Source organism: Neomonachus schauinslandi, chromosome 12 (genome assembly GCF_002201575.2).
Source record: "Neomonachus schauinslandi chromosome 12, ASM220157v2, whole genome shotgun sequence".
NCBI classification, from domain to species: Eukaryota; Metazoa; Chordata; class Mammalia; order Carnivora; family Phocidae; genus Neomonachus; species Neomonachus schauinslandi.
The window spans coordinates 76,604,564-76,623,735 of record NC_058414.1 but is presented as its reverse complement, the minus strand read 5'-3'; the positions used below and the strand labels follow the sequence as shown (position 1 = coordinate 76,623,735).

Below are 19,172 nucleotides of genomic sequence, written 5' to 3'. Positions count from 1 at the left end.
TTTTTTACTCATTTCATTATTATTACAATAGAAGTAGTTTCAAATTTTTAAATTTATTTTTAGTAACTTATGTAACTAAACTATTGTGTACATTCTTAATTATTTCCTTAAAACGAATATCTAGGAGTGAGACCTCTATGATGTAAGAATAACTTTTTAAAAAAAGATTTATTTATTTATTTGAGAGAGAGAGAGAGACAGCACGTGCAAGAAGGGCAGAGGGAGAGGGAGAGAGAATCCTGAAGCAGACTCTGAGCTGAGTGTTAAGCCTGACATGGGGCTCGATCCCAGAACCCTGAGATCATGACCTGAGGAGAAACCACGAGCTGGATGCTTAACTGACTATACCACCCAGGTGCCCCTGTAAGAATAACTTTTAAGGATTTTCTTATTTGTTGTTACATGGCCCCTTAAGGAAGGCTGCTCTAATTTATAACAGCACCAGTGGCAGAATACTTATTTCCCTATACTCTTCCCAACTCTATGATCTTTAAGAGGAAAGATCTTTTCAAATTTGAGGGAAAATAGCATTTCCTAGTTTAACTTCCATTTTTGATTGCTAATGAAGCTAAACATTTTTCTTATATATTTTGGGGGCCACACAATACTTATTTTCATGTCGGAAGAAGTGAGATGATACCTTTTTACCTTTTTTATTTCTCGTTGCATCAAATGGCACTTGTGGTTTTTCAATGTTCTCATCCTCTGTGAAAGAATGCCTGCAAATGCAATGCCAAACAAGTCTGGATCAATGAAATGAACAAAATTCATGGAAATTACGTCTAATGCACTATTTTATTTTTCTGTGTGGGCACAGATATTTTGATGAACACAAAGAAACACTTTCTGGATTTCATTCCTCAAGACTAGCAATCTGGCCTCAAGTGAGGTGGGTGGAAATTTCATCATCTCTAATCAGCAGAAGCACATTTGAAGAAAAGCAGGGCAAAAAGTCACTCTTCCTTCCAAAAGTGAGCAGTCCCTGATAGCCTGGGTCCAACAGAAGTGAATTGGGAACACACATTCTTATTGGAATCTGTTTGGCTAAAATCACACAGTCTTGAAGCAAGAAGTCCTGGAAAGTCTGAGACACAGACTCAGAAGAACATACACATAATCTAGGAAACGTAAGGGCGCTACGCAGAAAATGACCTATGTCTTGCCATGTCTTCTCTCCTCAAATGCTGACTAACTGTACTTAATGGTAAGGGTTAGTTCCTCTCGGTGTGTTTGCCTCATGTTTTTCTGTTGTGTAACTAAGTGCTTGGCCAGATCGCTTTTGAACTCCAAGTTGAGACCAAATAATCTAAACTGCAGACCGAAAACTTGCTGGTCCTGATGACGGAGAATAGGGAGCAGGATGTGGTTGGACTTTCCTGGGTTGTACTCTGATTCTTTCTCCATTTCCATTGCAGCAGAATGGAGAGAATATCACTGGCCTGATTTCACAGCGATGCTATGAGGATGAAATCAGATGCTCTGTGTTAAGTTACGTTTTATAAATATTTATTGTCCCAGATATTGTGCTGGGCACTGTGGTAGAGAGGAGATGAATAGGCATATTCAGTTCCTTCAAAATAGAAACATCAGCAAATTACGAAGAATCAAGGAATTAAAAATATTGCTGATGTGGGAAGGTGTGATAACTTTATTGCAGTTTTACTTGCAAAGTCTCTTTTCTTTCTTTGATGCATACGATGAAGTATTTAGGGGTGAAAAAGAAAAATGTCTAGGACTTACTTTAAAATATTTCCCTTCTCCCAAGGAATGAAGGAACAGATAAGGCAAGCATGGGGTGAGATATGTTTAGATGAAGGTTGACTGGGTGCCAGGCCAAATTAAAAAAAAATCTCTGAATTCATGTGAAGCAAAAACTCTAAGTGAAGCTCATAAAAGATAAATCCCTGAAATGCACATACACTGAATTACTATCTTTTTTTTTTTTTAAGATTTTATTTTTATTTATTTGAGAGAGAGAGAACACCTGAGAGGGGATAGGGTCAGAGGACGAAGCAGACTCCCTGCCGAGCAGAGAGCCCGATGCGGGACTCGATCCAGGGACTCCAGGATCATGACCTGAGCCGAAGGCAGTCGCTTAACCAACTGAGCCACCCAGGCGCCCCCTGAATTACTATCTTAATGGAGTAAGATGCTTTGTATGGTTAAGCATCCTGAAGCAATTCCTTATGCGATTTTGTGAATAAATTATTTGTTTTTAAAAATGTGACTTTTTCATGGAAAGCCTATGAGGAGAGCAAAGTACACTTGCAACTTTATTTCTTGTAAAGTGAAAACTAGCAGATGATGCACAAATATTGATTTTAATATTTTCATTCTGTTCAGATTTAAACTAATTCTGTTGGGACCTCTGGATTCTAAGCCTCTGGGCAGAGACATACATCACTGTCGCTTTTTCTGACCATTGCTTTTCTGACTTTATCTCTTCTCACCTCGTTGTTCTAAGCAAATGATCTTTATCTAGAAGGAAGCATGGGAGCATCTGGCTGGCTCCGTCTGGGGAGCAGGTGACTCTTGATCTCGGGGTTGTGAGTTCAAGCCCCACACTGGGTGTAGAGATTACTTAAATAAATAACTAATTTTAAAAAATAAAAGGAAGCATGAAGTCATTAATCCCCACAGGTGGCATAGGTATGTAAAATTGGCTTTTTCTACAGAAAAAGCTGGAGGTGACCATTGTGAAGATAAGGACAATGACGAATGACACCTGACCTTCTGTCTACAGGCTATACTGGAATAAAGCAGTGGACCTTGGACGTGAGGCCAGGGTCCTAATCCCTCCTCTATTTCTCTGGGCTGTGTGGCTTGAGCAAATGACCCACCTTCTCGGCATGGTTTCCTCATCTGGAAAATGTGTATGATATGCATCCTCCTTGTAACACAGCAGGATGATAATTAAATATACATATACTCACAGGTAAATTTGAAGATAATTAGAATTGAGTATTCTTTCTTGGAACATTCTCAGAGTGATTTACCTAATTGCTTTTTGAGAAAGATCTAAAATTTAATGTTCTCAGTGTTAACTTAGATAAATCTTTCGAACTTGTCTTGCTTTTCCTACAAAAGAAAGAAAAAATGTTTCCTCCACTGTAGATCCTAAAGTGACCTTAGGATGGTAGAGAAACGTGAAAGGCCAATATTAATATCTACTACCTACTTGCGCTGCAGCATACCACATACCATGTAGAATTATCTTATGTAATTCTTGTGAAGTAATATGTGGTAGGTAGTATAATCCTTATTTTACAGATGTGGAGATTGAGTCTCAGAGGTGTCAAAACTTTAGCTGCTATAATTAATTAACTCTAGGATTGGGATATTTGAATCCATGTCTGTCTGATTCAAGAAAGTCCTGACCCCTTCTACACTGACCACTTTCAACACTGACCACTAATAAACTCCCTTATTCAAAGGGAATCAGTTAGGGTTAGGCTTAGGGTTTGGGTTAAATGCAGTATTCTGAATTTAGGAAAAGTCCCTTCCTTAACCTTACACCATATATGGAGCTTGAGAAAAACTTGCTGGGGAACACATTTTCCAAAACTTGTATATCTCAAGGGAATTTAGTCAAAGTTAAAAACAGTACCTAAATTGGCTCCTTGGTAAATCAAGTCTGCTATTCCCCACTGATAATGACGAATGAGACAGACTTGAATGACTTGAGTGAGGGCGAAGAACAAACAAATGGACACTGAGCTCTGTTATTTGAAATTACTTTTCAAGCAAATAAAGGCTTCTGTCAGGCTTACTACTTCTGAGCATTGAGGGAATAAGGCCAACTTCATAACATCGTGGCAATTAAAGTGAGTTCTGATCCTGGGAAATGTCCTAAGAATTCTTCAAATATACGATTATTTGTATTTTTGAATTGTAAAAAAAATTCTTATGGAAACGCTTTCCTTACTTCCTGAGGCAGAGGGAAATGAAGACAAGTCAGGAGAACCGAAGCCGTTCCTTCCTGAGAGGGACTGCAAGAGACATAAACGATTATGGCATGGCCCTTTCGTCTTTCATCTCCCTAGGAGGTTTAGGTTTGCTTCTGTTTTCCTGGCAGTAAAAGTCAAATATTCCCTGAATTCCATCATATAAAAGAGAAGGCGACTTAGCCAGTGCCTTGGGCCCTGTTCCTTCTCAACAAGGACAGGAGATGTGAATATATTCACCTTGGCCTATCCTCTCTCCCATCCCCTCATTACCACCTCTCATTAGAATGGAAGTGGAAATGGGAGGTCAAATGTTTCCCTCTGAGATTCTACCTTCTAAAAAAGAAAAGTTCTATTCTTGTGGCAGGGACAGACATATTTGGAAATTTGGCTAGATTTTGCCCAGAATAAAGTCACGCCTCAAACACTCTCTAAATAAATGATCATACCATCTTGGGCTCCATGCTGACTGATGGTTCATTAAAAAAAAAAAAAAAAAAAAGTCACCTAATTCCTTCTGTCTGATGCTCTCATAATTCAAGGATATACATCACAGAATGAAATGAGATTGAAACTTTTAATTTTAAACATTACTCTGTAGTAGAGTCAAGTCCTATGGGTTTAAAAAACTGTTGGATATGGGGCGCCTGGGTGGCTCAGTCGTTAAGCGTCTGCTTTCGGCTCAGGTCATGATCCCAGGGTCCTGGGATCGAGCCCCGCATCGGGCTCCCTGCTTGGTGGGAAGCCTGCTTCTCCCTCTCCCACTCCCCCTGCTTGTGTTCCCTCTCTCACCGTGTCTCTCTCTGTCAAATAAATAAAATCTTTAAAAAAAAATAAAAAACTGTTGGATGTGTTCTTATTACAGTGTTTGAAGACCACTAGGATTGTTATGGTTTCAGTGCTTTAAAGAAACTTATTTTCCAGAGCACAAATATTTGGACACATTTCTTTTTGTTGCTTTCTTTAATGTAGGCAAAATCTTTTGAAATCAATCTTTAGAGAATTTTTGGATTGCACAATTCAAATTTGTGGCTATCTTACCATTCCAGTGGATGTAGCTGTGCCTTTTTATTCAGGAGCTGAAACTGTTCAAATACATTTATAAGAGACCAGCATTGAGTCAGGATTGAACCAGGTCGTCCCACAGGATTTGCCCTATCATAAAATTCACGCATCAAAGATCGAATCCTAGGAGTAGTAGATGGAAAGAGCTGAGAAGAAATATTCAAAACCAGAATATCAGAATAAGTTATGGAAAATAACTGAAAAGATATCATTACTAGAAAAGGCTTTCTATTTTATTCACCTATTTCAAAAAATCAGATATTTATTTAAAAACCAATGGTCAGTATCATAATATAATTTTCTGTGCAGTTGTCAAGGTAAATGCCACTTTCTATCAGGAACTAATTTTGTTGATCATATTTCCAAACATGGTGAGTTTTCTTTCTCTTTTCTTTGAATGAAAATGGTTATTTCCTTCCTATCAATAGCTGAGAACAGCTGAATGACAGAGTGACTCAGGCAGTAGGAAGAATGGGGAGAAATCACTTGGGGTTACAAGTGAACTTTGTCAGGGTGAGAGATATTAATCCTATGGAAAAAAATCTATGGTTATCCTCTTTCTACTCTGAGAGTCAGGAAATTGGGGTTTGTCCTTTTTCCTGCAAAATAATTCTTCAGTTTTCACACTGTGCCAAGAGACTTTCTCTACATTCACAATATCTCAAATTATGAATTCCTCAGGAATGAGACCTCTCTCTCTATCTTTGTGGAGTTTTGAGCCAACTGTGACAAATATAATACTATCTTTAAATTAATTAAAATAATCCATCAATTAAATTATTATCTTTGGGGCAAAAGCTTACTTTGAACCCTCTAAAATAGGAGTCTAAATTATAGAAACAAGTGCCAAACATTCATTAATTAACTTAGTAAATTGGTTATAACTCAGACAAGTAGCATGTGAATACATGCTATTTTTTTAAGTAAAAAATAAATGTCTGATCCAAACAGATTAATGATAAATTATCAGTGGACTTTGAAAAATGCTGTTTTAACAAGGTATTTTATATAAGCAAATCTTAAGTGGAAAAATAGAAATCTATTATAGTCCGTCTAGATAAGTGGCAGAACTAGAAACAAAGCAAGTACTGAACATACACACATACATGTAATAAATTATATTGATAGTGACCTTCCATATTGACCAATAAATTCACAGAACCCAAGAAAATACAGAGAAGGGAAAACAAATGTCAGGTTTTTTGTTTTTTTGTTTTTTTGCCTAGTTATCATAATTATTTACGTTTTCTTTCTTTGAAGTTTGCTATAGAGTTGCAACAAATTTAGATTTAGGCTGTTTTCTAAAATGTGGTTACATTCAGTAATATTTGATTTTACACAAACAAAAAAGGCACGATGAGCAGAAAGAAAGTTTTGTTCCACGCACATGTCTCAAAGTTAAAAGCTAAACTTCTCTTGTAAAATGTGGACATTTTCCCTCTCAGAACAGTCATATACTGGCAGCTATGCTGATCTTTTATCCTTTTACCTTGAATAAGTCATGTATTATTTGCAAACTCTTAAAGAATATGGGTTCTGCTCATTTTAATATTTAGATGTCTGAAAAGAAGAAAAAAGCTTACAAAGATTTCTCTTTCTTAAAGAAAAATCTTCACCTAGTTTGAAGCAAAAATCAAATAGTTTATGGCTGATTTATAAGCTCAGTAATCATGAGGAATCAAATGTCACTTTTGTTTTACCAGTTTGAATTGCCCCAAGTTCCCAAGTTCCTTTGTGAAAGTCATAATTGAGTTGATCTCCTCTAAAGACAGGCATTGGTTTTGTTCCTTCTGATAGTTTTCACCCTATAATGAGGGGAGGGGAACAATTCTTAAGCAATTGTTACAAAATCAAATCACGTTTAGTCCAATTGCCCCCCACTTTATAAACCAATCAAAGTTTGAACTCAATAAATAGCTGAGCTAATTAATGCCAAATCACGCATAGTAACTTCAGCTTGTCACAACAGTGTCTGGCTCTAAGAAAATTTCATACTTGACAAAGAGGACCTGAATGGAATTGCTCAGTAGGGCGTTGGTGGTAAGGTTGGGGAGATGAGCCCAGGAGGGTAGACTGTGTGTGACAATTTGGGAATGCAGGAAGCATCTCCTTCAGCCTTCAGGGTACCAGAGATCAGAGAGCAGGTGAACATGGGAATTTCATCTATGGGACATTAAAATTTTGGAGTTTGTGGATTCTAATAAACAGTCCCCCTGCCCCATTTTTCCTCACATCCATTTTTTTCTGAGGCATTCTTGAGAGGAGAAGTTGCACATATCTACCACTACTTCTGGATCAAGTGGTTCTAACGGTTTTAATGATAGTCCACTCACTAATGAAGGAAAACAGGGAACTAGATGAAAAAATTAATAAAATCCAGAGGAAACAGCAGTCTATAAAGTCATGTTCTATTTCTCACAAACAACTCTCCATAGAGCATCAAAGTTTGTTTGTGAAAACTTTCACATCCCACTCTCCCCAATTCTCCAAATACAGATTTTAAAACAGAAAGGTACATAGAGAATAATACTGTACTTAATAATCTGTACAGATTTTGATGCATCAAAAAAACTTGTTTAACACGCCATAAAAATTAACCAATGCTACTATGAAGCACTACACCCTAATCAGCAGCAGCTAAGCAAAGATGTGAACCAGATGTGAATTCTTTAAAAATTAGTATTCTAACTCCTGTCCCTTGATGTCAATCTAGAACACTCACTGCTCTTCTAGACTGCCTCCAAAAAATTCTACTATTTCTTTTAAAGTATTCTAAATAACATCTAATATGTATTATTCATAATATCCACAAACATTCCTTAGGAGTTAGGAACTTCTTTATTTTAACCCATCACTGCATCACAATCAGTTACTCATACTTAGTTGACGTAAAATAGTCTTGGTCTTCAGGTCAGAAAAATATAAAAAGGTGTAATATAATGGATACCAATTCATTTCAAATGCATTATCAATTTGCTTAGCTACACAATAAAGAAAATGGCACCTTTCAAAGAATGACTTGAAAAAAAAATTTGTCACTTAAAAAATACACACTTACCTTAAAAACACCTGATCTATAAAGTCCCTGAAATATCTCAGAAAACATTGGAAGTGAAGATTCATTAGAGAAGAGAAAATTGAAAGTATCTTGTAAAAGGAATTCTTCTGTGTTTTGGTCCTCAAAATCCATATTATCATCATCTTGAAAATTTAAATGTTCATGCACCTGTGAAAGAGTAAAAGCACAGTAAATATTTTTCGTTGACTTTTAATGCAGTGAAATCAGTTCTAAGACATGATTCATTCTTGTTGGATTGTAGATCAGAACTGACATCTAGTGGCCTTTTTGGAGGTCAACAGCTTTATAAAATACAAGTAATGTTCTTTTGAAGATACAGTTTTTTAAATGAAAAGTAATGGATTATAAAGTCACAGTGATTTATCTTGAAACTCTTTACTGTTGAAGAATTTTCATTCAGGAAAGATAACATATGACATTTCCGAACAATAAATTTTATTTTTATTTTATTTATTTTATTTTATTTTTTACTATTTTTAGATTGTATTTATATTCAAGTCAGTTAACATATATGGTGCTGGGAAAACCAGACAGTAACATGCAGAAGAATGAAACTGGACCATTTTTTTACACCATACACAAAAATAAATTCAAAATGGGTGAAAGACCTAAATGTGAGACAGGAATCCATTAAAATCCTAGAGAACACAGGCAGCAACATCTTTGACCTTGGCTGCAACAATATATTTCAAAGAGCATAATACAAACTGAGATGTGTGCAAGATAATGAACAAATGATTAAAGATGTAGATTTATGAAGTTTCATAATTTTATGGATAAATCTTTGAGCTATTCAACTAAATGTCTGAGCCATATATAATTGTAATCATTCACCTGTACAACAGTTTGAAAAGCAGTCAATGCAATATGAAGTTGAATTCTGGTTGCACATAATTTTATTTTGTTCCTTTCCCTTCTTCCTACTCCATATCTCAAAATAAAGCTTTCTGTAGATTTATTCAATCAACTGCTTTTTAATCTTGCCACTAAGGGATATTTTAGATGAAAGATAAAGTTCACTTGATTCGAAAGGAAGTAAAAGAATCAGAGTATACAAAAGTACTCTTTAATTTACACAAATTTATACTAGAAAAAAACCATATATTTAAAAAATTCCTATGGCTTTTTAGGGCCAATTTAAAACTAAATATCTGTATGTAAAGTATGAGTTACATTTTTATAAACCCAAGTGAATAAGCTGGGTAATCTTCTATTTTCTATTATCTACATGTTTTCCACTTTATTTCATAAACAGTGGTGATTAATCCATAGGAAAATCCATGCCTGTTCTATAGTGATTCATAGTGGGGATTGGAACCCAAATCATAGATTCTCCACATATTAGGTAATTTTCTGAACTACAGTAAAATATAAGCCTGTAGTGACTTTAGTACAAGTTGCTATTTATTGACTGGTTCCTATGAATGCAGACAACCCACCCATACACATATATACACCCCCCCCCCCACAGATCATTCAGTGTAAGGTGGAAGCTCACAAGAAGCCTTCAGGATATTCACCTGGAGCACTACTGGGTACCCAAAACTGTAGTAACCAATATCAAAAGTGAAAAGTTGAAAACATAATCTGCATCTGAAATAAAAACACAAGGTAATATAAAAATATATTCTATTTGCTACATTTACTCTATCTTCTGATACATTATTAACAGTTACTAGAGTTAATTTCAAGGTCTGTACTAAGTAAAAAGAGCAGTGACTTGGAAATTACATGCAATTTATTTTTAAATTGGAATATGTTTTGTTCTTCATAAAAAATACAAATATATCTAGAATATTCATAACACATTAAACAATAAAGTTACTTCATGAAAACCTAAATACGGAGAAGGAAACTCTCCTACTCCTTACTGCTAGGCATTCTTATTCACATATGGAACATGATAAAGCTTACTTTTGAGTCATCTCCTTTTTGTTGACATTCTAAATTTAACATTTCCCCAGAAAAAGGGTATGAAATTATATTCAAGTAAACTGAAGTATAGAGATAGTAGCTATTGAATATTGTTAATAAGGTCCATAAGTAAAATTATACCTAAGTCAATGCAAAGTTCATATGATAAAAATAGCTAAGCTTAAAAAGGAGATGCAATTAAAATTAATTTAAACAATGTGTGCTTTATTTCTTGTCACTATTATTTGGATGCTAACAAGTCTGTAACATGCACTGAAGTTTTAGGATCTGTAAATATGAAAAGACATTACAAGTTCATATTTATATACTGACATAACATTTTCCAAGTACCACCTACTTGTGATAATTAAGATATATTTTCACACTTATGATAATTAAAAATATTTTCACTAGTAATTTTTGGAAGGTTTTTTTTCTTTTTTTTAATATTAGCATCGGTTTTTACCTATTGAAGGCCTTTGGTCCCAGAGTAGATGGTTCGCTGAATAATTCAGCTGCTAGCAAGAGTTTGCTAATTGCTTCTTTCATATTATCAAAAGCCTGAAGAGGTGAACTGGCTGTCAGGAATGTCTCAAAAAATGTTTGCAGCTGTGAACAAAGTAAAGGATTCAATATTGAAACAATAATCTGTTTGTCTATCATTTCCAAGGTGACCAGTTTGAAAGATTCTGTTGGGTTATGTGTCTTTGCCACATTCAAAAAAACTCCTTAAATAGGAAAGTTTGATAATCTCTATATATAGTTTGTGTATATACACACACATATATATCTTATATATAATATACTGAAAGAATATATAATATACTAAAAATATATAATAAATGTATACATAATATGTAATGTGTATATATTATATACATAATATGCAATATGTATATATTATATACATTTAAAAATATATTATAAGCCTTTCAATTGAATATGGGATGCCACTACAGCTTGTAATTTAAATTACTTTAAGAGTTTTTTACTCCTCCTCCCCCTGCTTTTTTTTTTCATTTCATGGCATCTAATCATGGAAAGTGAAGTGGAGCTATTTACAAGAGCTTGTGATCAGAACGTTCAGGTTTAATTTGTGACTCTACTAGGTGAACTCAGACTGGTAACCCACTTTGAGTTTTTGTGTCCTTCTCTTTAAAATGGGTGAATACCACCAACAAGAGGTCTGTAAACCCAAATAAGAAGAAAATGTATTTGAAATCCACTGTAAAGTATGAAATTCAGGTCCAAACTTTTTAGTATTAGCACTTTTCTGAATATATCAGAACAAAAATAAATGGATGAAAGTTGCTTCTTCACAGCATTTTGCTGTGGGAGATCTAGCCAACTAATGAAGAATCTGAGAGAATCTCAGTGTCCTCTTAACATTTTAGTTTAATGTGTCCTGTGGATAGAAAAGATGGGGCACTATTACAAAAGGGGAATAAAGCTCAGGTTTATATTTTCTTAGAAACACAATTATTGATACCATAAACAGCTGTTTTTATTTGCTTGAATATTAAAATAATCACAACAAGACTACTGCTTGAGGATGCTTAACATCAAAGTCCAAGTTAAAGTTTTTAAAAAGCATAAAATAAATCTCATATTAAGTCATAGACTTTCTTGGATAAACATAATCTTTCAAGGATGAAGAACAAAAAATATTTTTTGAAAAAACATGCAGCAGGTATTCTATTAATGTTTTTGGAAGGACAGGCTAGATCCATCTGAATTGCATAAGACTACAAAGTGAAAGACTTTTGTTGCTATGATAATTAAGGACAGATATTGGCACAAGTGACCTAAGGGAAATGGTAAGTGTGTCTTTAAAATACCAAGCAAAATTCCCCAAGAGAAACAAATACTGACTTCATAAAATTTACCAGCTGAAAAATAGAAACCTAATGAGATGTACATTTTAAGACTATGAACACATCATTAGCATTTGGCAATTGGGATGTTTTTCCATTTCACTAAGGAAAATAAGTGTAATAATTGTATGGTCAAAAGAAAACAAATTAATGCTAACACTAAAAATGTTAACACCCTTGAGTCAAAACAGAGTAATATTGTTTTTCCAAATAAAAATAACTCGTATTTCACTCTGTTCACCATATTATGTAGAAGGGTCATTGCTAATATTATTCCCTTTTCTGTTTTAATGTTTCCTGAATATCACAAAGATCAAGGTTAATAATTTAAGAAAGTTGGAAATGTTTGTGTAGCATATGAGATGCAGAAGATTGATGATCAGATGGTATCTTCCGTGGCAAGAAATAATTAGCAAATTAACGTCTCAGGGTAATAATTGATTCTCCCACTGCGAAACCGATTATTTCTAAATTTCTGACTGTGACAGTGAGCGTTGAATATGGGCTGCTAGTACATGGATTCAGTTCCATTCAATTCGATTGTTTTAGTGAAAACTTTACAACGTGGAAAGTACCGTGCTGAGTGTTGCCCCCAACACACAGCACAGTGGTAACACTATAGACATTAGAGGCAACAAATCCTTGGTTTAACTTTGGCTCTACGCTGTTACTATTAAATTGTGAGAACTCCTGGGATTAACAACAATATCTATCTTGCAGAGGTAAGGCTAGGATTAAATGAGAGAATGTATGTGAGGTACACCACCACCCCGCACATGTCAATATTCAGCACATGTTCGCTCCTTTTATTAATTAAAACAAGAAAGTCCATGGCCATTTAAGGAAATTTCAATGAACGGACGTGGTTGTTGAACCCAGATTCTCATAATGCAGTGCATTGGTGGAAAATCAAAACTGCCTCTGGGAATTCAAACACTTGTGACACCAACCAAAAAAGAACGTTTTACAAATAACTGACAAACCTTTCAAGAGAAATAAAGAGGTATGGCAGTTGAAGGGCCCCCTCCAGTGGTCAGCCTCCCAAGAGAAGCGAAAGAGCAGAACTGAAAGATCCAAATAACTGTCTATCCTCCCGTTTCCCTAAGACCTCAGTCAGCCACGAGAAAGACTAACATCAACTACCCACCATGAAAGCAGGGGACCAGAACTGCCTTTACGAACAGAGGTAGGAGGAGAGGAGAGAGAAGTAGCACTCCAAAAGCATGACTCAAAATTGAGCAACTTGTTTTATTTTGGGGTTAGTTTTGTCCCCAGGTTTTGTCTCTGTATGCATTCCCTTCTATCTCATTGCATAAATTTATTTATGGAAGCCCTTCAGTTTTTTTTTTTCATATTTATTCATTTGAGACAGAGAGATACAAAGAGAGAGAGAGAGTGGGAGCAGTGGGGAGAGGCAGAGGGAGAGGGAGAAGCAGACTCCCCGCCGAGCGGGGAGCCCGATGCGGGGCTCGATCCCAGGACCAGGAGATCATGACCTGAGCCAAAGGCAGACGCTTAACAACTGAGCCACCCAGGCGCCCCGGAAGCCCTTCAGTTCAAAGGAAATTCTAGATGAGTGACCTATTTCAACTATTTAGTATAGTGGCAAGCAGGCTACATATACCAGAAATGAAAATAGAATCATGCAAGTGCTTAAGAGTTATTTTTTTAAAAGATCATCTTTCAATGAGTGACCCAGAGAGGGCACAATACTTCCTACATCAATCCACTTAGGCTAAGTGGAAGATTTCTTTGTGTGTCTGGTCCTGTTGTAATTTGTTACACTTAACTGTATTTCCTTGGTCACTTTACTTGAATTCTGTGCATCTTGGTGTGTTCAAATGTAAAAAGAGAATTGAACTCAATGGCCTCATTAGACAATGTCAAATCTGAAATTATTTGATATTAATACCACTCACAGCCATCAGAACCTGAAAAACACATCTTACCCAGGGGCTTTCTTAACTCAAGAACAAATCCTCAAAGGAGCACTTTCCCCTTCATTGCTAGTTTGAAACAATGAAGCCATAAACTCAAATATCAAGGAGACTTCTTCCCTTTCTAGACCAAGACTTTTTTAGATTTTAAAGATTTTATTTATTTATTTGACACAGAGAGAGACAGCGAGAGAGGGAACACAAGCAGGGTGTGGGCAGAGAGAGGAGCAGACTCTCCACTGAGCAGGGGGAGCCCGATGTGGGACTCGATCCCAGGGCCCTGGGATCATGACCTGAGCCGAAGGCAGAAGCTTAACGACTGAGCCACCCAAGCGCCCCTAGACCAAGACTTTTAATGGATGTTTTTCAATTACATGAATGTGAGAACATAAGCTCCTGAGGAAATCAGTGCCTTGGCAGCAAAGTAAAAATAAATAAAAGAGCATCTTAAAGTGTTTAACATGACATGAAACCATTTTATAAACTATACGTTTCCTCCTTAGTGTCAAAATGAAATACAAATTTAGTGCAAAGTAAATTATATAGGAAATGACCTTGTAAGATCATGGTTGTAAAACCAGGCAGTTGATGGGGCACCTGGGTGGCTCAGTTGGTTGAGCAACTGCCTTTGCCTCAGGTCATAATCCTGGAGTCCCAGGATCCAGCCCCGCATCGGGCTCCCTGCTCAGCAGGTATCTGCTTCTCCCTCTGACCCTCCCTCCCCCATGCTCTCTCTCTCTCAAATAAATACAGATCTTATAAAAAACAATAAAAGATTAAACAAAAGAGAAAATACTAGTTAGTTAAAAAAAAAAAACAGGCAGTTGAAACACCACCATTTGTTCATACTGTGTAAGATTCAAGCAATAACCTGGTAAGGCATTTATGATTTTTACACCTATCCAATCAAGTGTTTTATTTAAATATACACAGATGGATCGAAATTATCAATTAAAAACGGATGGACACAAGGAACTGAAAATCAACTTGAAAATATTTGTAGGAAAACTTCCATCACATCTTTGATATCTTAAAATACTTCTCAGGAGCCCTTCTATTCACCTCCTCCCCCAACCCATCTCTTATAGCCCTTCTCATGCCAATTCTGGGCTTCACCTGATTAATTCCCTTTATCTTCCCATAAGACCTTGGGCAGATTGCTCTCAGTTGCATTCTCACATGTCATTCTGTGTCAAACTTGCCGATTTTCTTGTCTCTTCTTACCACTAGACTGTGAGATCTTTCAGGGCAGAAACTGTACCATTTTACCTTTGGGTGGCTAGTACCTACCACAGACTAGGGACTAAGCTAAGTATAACATTACAGAAACCACAGAGACTTTGATAAGAGAAATAATTTACTGGAGCCTCTGGATAAAATAATTTTTCTCCTTAGAACATGTTTATCTCTTGTTTCCATCTCATGAGAGAGGGAGGATATGCATTTTTTTGGTGACTTGTAATAAAACCTTTGAAAAATAGAAGCTTACAGCTGTTCAAAAGGACTTTTGAGATAAGAAAATTTAATCTAAGAGTTAAGACAAAGGATGACAGAATAACCAATATTAGAGTTTGTTGTTGTTGGTTTTTTTTTTAAGTCATGTTCTTGACTAACTGGGAAACTTCAGAATACTGCCATTTTAGTATCTTGAACTTTGAGTAGTGTTTAATAGCATTGTGCCTTACTGAAGTTTCCTAGAATTTCTCTCAAATTATTGTGTGAGAGAGAAATTTTTATCTTCTCAGTATAAAGAAGAATATGAGTACTTAAAATCATTTTACACCAAAAAAAATATGAAAAGATGCTTGATATCATTCATCATTAGGGAAATGCAAATCAAAACCACAAAGAGATATTACCTCACATCCATTAGGAGGGCTACTACCAAAAAACATAAAATATTAAGTGTGGGGAAGAATGTGAAGAAATCAGAACCTTGGGCACTGTTGGTGGGAATGTTAAATGGTGCAGCTACTATGCAGTATGAAGGTTCCTCAAAAAATAAAAAATTGCAGTGCCATATGATCCAGTGATTCAACTTCTAGGCACGTGGTCAAAACAAGGGAAAGGAGAGTCTCCAAGAGAGATTTGCACACCCATTTTCAGAGCAGCATCATTCACAATAGCCAAAAAGTAGAAGCAACTCAAGCATCCATCAATGGATGAGTGGATAAACAAAATATATAATGGAATATCATTCAGCCTTAAAAAGGAAGGATTTTTCGACACCTACTATAGCTTGAAGAACCTGGAAGATAATATGCTAAGTGAAATAACCCACTCACAAAAGACACAGTATGATCCCACTTACATGAGGTATCTAGAGTAGTCAAATCCATAGAAACAGAAAATAGAATGGCAGTTGCCAGTGGCTGGGAGGAGGGGTAAATGCAGGGCTGTTTAATGGGTATAACCAGTTTTGCAAAAGGTTCTGGAGATTGGTTGCCTAGCCATGTGAATATACTTAATACTACTGACTGTACACTTAAAAACGGTTAAGATGGTAAATTTTATGTTATGTATATATTACCACAATTACAAAATTTTAAAGTAATTTTGTAGTTTTTACAGCCTCACTCCCTCCAACAACCATGTTTTTTAAACAGTTGCTAATTTTGTACCACCAAAGTCCAAAAGAGCACTTATTTAATGGTTGAAAAATTTGCAAAAGAAACAAAACAAAAAATAAGCCCTCCCTTGCTCCATTTCTCAGCTCCTGCAAATAGTGGAAATAATCTTCATCTCTACTCCACGTCCTTCTACTCACTGCTTTATCTATAAACACTCTTTGATCCTTGATCTTTCTGTTCATTTGTTCAGGATGGGAAATAATCATATAGCAAGTTTGAATGTTGACAGGAATGATCCAGAAGAGAGGACAAATTAATGATGGAACACAAAGTTAGTCTAGAGGATGATCGTTATAGGTTATAACCAATGCTTAAAAGGAAATACCGCAGAAAAGCTCCGACTCAGTTTTATCCAAGGGTAGAATTAAGGGCACTCATTTAAATATAGGAAATCCAAGATTGTATGTTCTTTGTCCAAATTAATAGGTGAATAAGTATGTAATCAAATCTACCTATTTGTAATATGCTTGAAATTTAAATCTATTATTTTTTGACTGATACTATTATCTTTCTGCCTTTTATAGACTCACCTAGGATCTCTCTGTCTGACTCTAACCTAACCAGTCTCTCTCCCAGGTTCTTGTAAAGCTCTCACAATGTATCCAAAGGAATACAAGTACCTCAGCATTTTATCCCAATGTAATATATTTTATATATAAATGGATTTTTTTGATCACCCTATAATTCTCAATAAGAAAAATGTGTTTATAAATTTAAGTTTTTAAAATTACACTTACCATACAGCTCTAAATTTAAAAATATTTTTTCTTTCCCAAAGAGTTATGATTACAGTTATTGCTCATACACAATTGGTCAGAACAATAGAAATATAAGTCTTATTAATTAATCTCTGAAATAAAAAGGTAAAATTGTATTGGAAATGCACCTCTTAGATGGATGTAATTTCTTTTTATTCAAGTAAAACATGTATCTGTTGAGAGAATATTACGTATGGCTAGAATGAGAAGGGTTCAGCATCAGTATTAATATTATTTTTAATGTAATATATATATGGAATATATGGATGGAAGAGTATATATATATATATATATATGTGTGTGTGTGTGTGTGTGTATATAGGGTGGGGACAGAGAGGGAGAGAGAGAGATGGAAGTTACAGCAACATGACCTAATTCCTTGAACTCTCTCCAAAGCATATGGGGGAGAAAAAAACCCACATAGTGATTTATCATGAAATATTTAATTTTGTTAGAAACTGAAAACAATCTGAGTCGTGCAGGATGTGTTACACAGTGTTATGTAGTGTTTGTTACATAATCTATTAGCATCCTTCACTGTCTCTAACTAACACTGTATTTGAATTTGTCTGGTTTTGTTTTGAGGGAGTTTTTTTGTTTTTTGTTTTGTTTTGCAGAATTTTTTCACCATGAACCAATAATCACAATATTAGGGATAGGTGAGAGTTAGGGCTTCTTCTTCTTCTTCTTCTTTTTTTTTTTTTTTTTTTTTGAGTAGCGGAAGAGTGTCTGAAAGAGACAGAAAAGAAGATTCTCTTGAAACTATCCAAGCGCCTGCAAACCTCTGGAAAGACTTTATGGGTCCCCAGAGACACAGGACACCCTGCTTAAGAATCACAGGTTTGGAACTCTCCTTTGTGTTTTAAAGAGACACGATTTAGGGGAAAAATCAGATATTTAACAACACAGTAAAAAGAGGAAAAAGGATTTGAGAAAGGGAGAAAAAAAAAAGACTAAATTACAAACCCAAGTACTGATGTGATTTTTCATTTAGTGCACATATGGTATTTGGATATAATTCTATGTTGCATTTAATAATAATCACTAACCTTAGCCACGTTGACACCATGTGCCAGACGCTGTGCATTTCTCATGCACTTTTTTGTTTATATTCATAGCAATGCTGTGAGGTTGACACTCATTATCCCCATTTTATAGATGAAGAAACTGAGGGGCGAGAATACAAGTAATTTGTCTAACGTTACATAGCCAAGAGGTAATCTATAGGGGTGTTAAAGCCAGTCTGCTTGGTTGCAAAGCCCCAGCATTAAATCTGTCACTGTGGCTTTGATTATATTAGATTTAGAAATGTGGATGGACCCTGAAATGCAGACGAATGAATCATATGTGTTTTTACTTTCACAGAAAATATGTTTGAAACTCACAATTCTCAAGTACGTGACCTTACACCCACACATCTAAAATATCAGTTCAATAACTTGAGCATTTATGTAGCCTAATCACCTTTTGGAAAAACTAAGAATATTTCTTTGTAACTTAAATCAAATTGCCTGGATCAAGAAAAAATTTTGTGTCAAGTCAAATGATTTAAGAACATAAATATTCTCATTATTTGTTTTAGCTCATTGAAAATTGGCTTGCTTTAGGGTATACCACAGAGAAACTGAATTAATTAGCTGAACCTAAATTAGGATAGTTTTTACTCATTCCCTGGAATTAGATCAAAACTCCAATATTTAAATAAGTTTCATGCTTCCCATGACATGAATAATTTTATTCATTTATACTTCCTAACAACCCTAAGGTTTACAGTACACATTAAACTTGGAAACTCAGATAGAAGATTCAATGTGATTTAATCAGTTTCATAGTTGGAAATTTTAAATTCTCCCACACGTATATCAGAGAATTGATCAGAAGCAAGGTGCAGAAATACAAAAGGCTGCGAATAGCATAAAATTTAATTATTTGCTTTGAATGGTAGAACCCTGATTGCATTATATTCAACCT

At 35.4% G+C, this 19,172-nt stretch overlaps 1 protein-coding gene across 1 annotated transcript in view; it reads right to left on the bottom strand.

Moving 5' to 3' along the window:
* The window catches only part of CPED1 (cadherin like and PC-esterase domain containing 1), a 265,972-nt gene that overhangs the window by 129,672 nt on the left and 117,128 nt on the right, over positions 1-19,172 (bottom strand). The window contains exons 7-12 of the mRNA XM_021699370.1: positions 10,469-10,611; positions 9,609-9,681; positions 8,068-8,235; positions 6,710-6,814; positions 4,986-5,155; positions 649-719 (exon numbers count right to left, since the gene is read on the bottom strand). Of these exons, the coding sequence (XP_021555045.1) occupies positions 649-719; positions 4,986-5,155; positions 6,710-6,814; positions 8,068-8,235; positions 9,609-9,681; positions 10,469-10,611 (730 nt within the window). The remainder of the gene's footprint in view (positions 1-648; positions 720-4,985; positions 5,156-6,709; positions 6,815-8,067; positions 8,236-9,608; positions 9,682-10,468; positions 10,612-19,172) is intronic.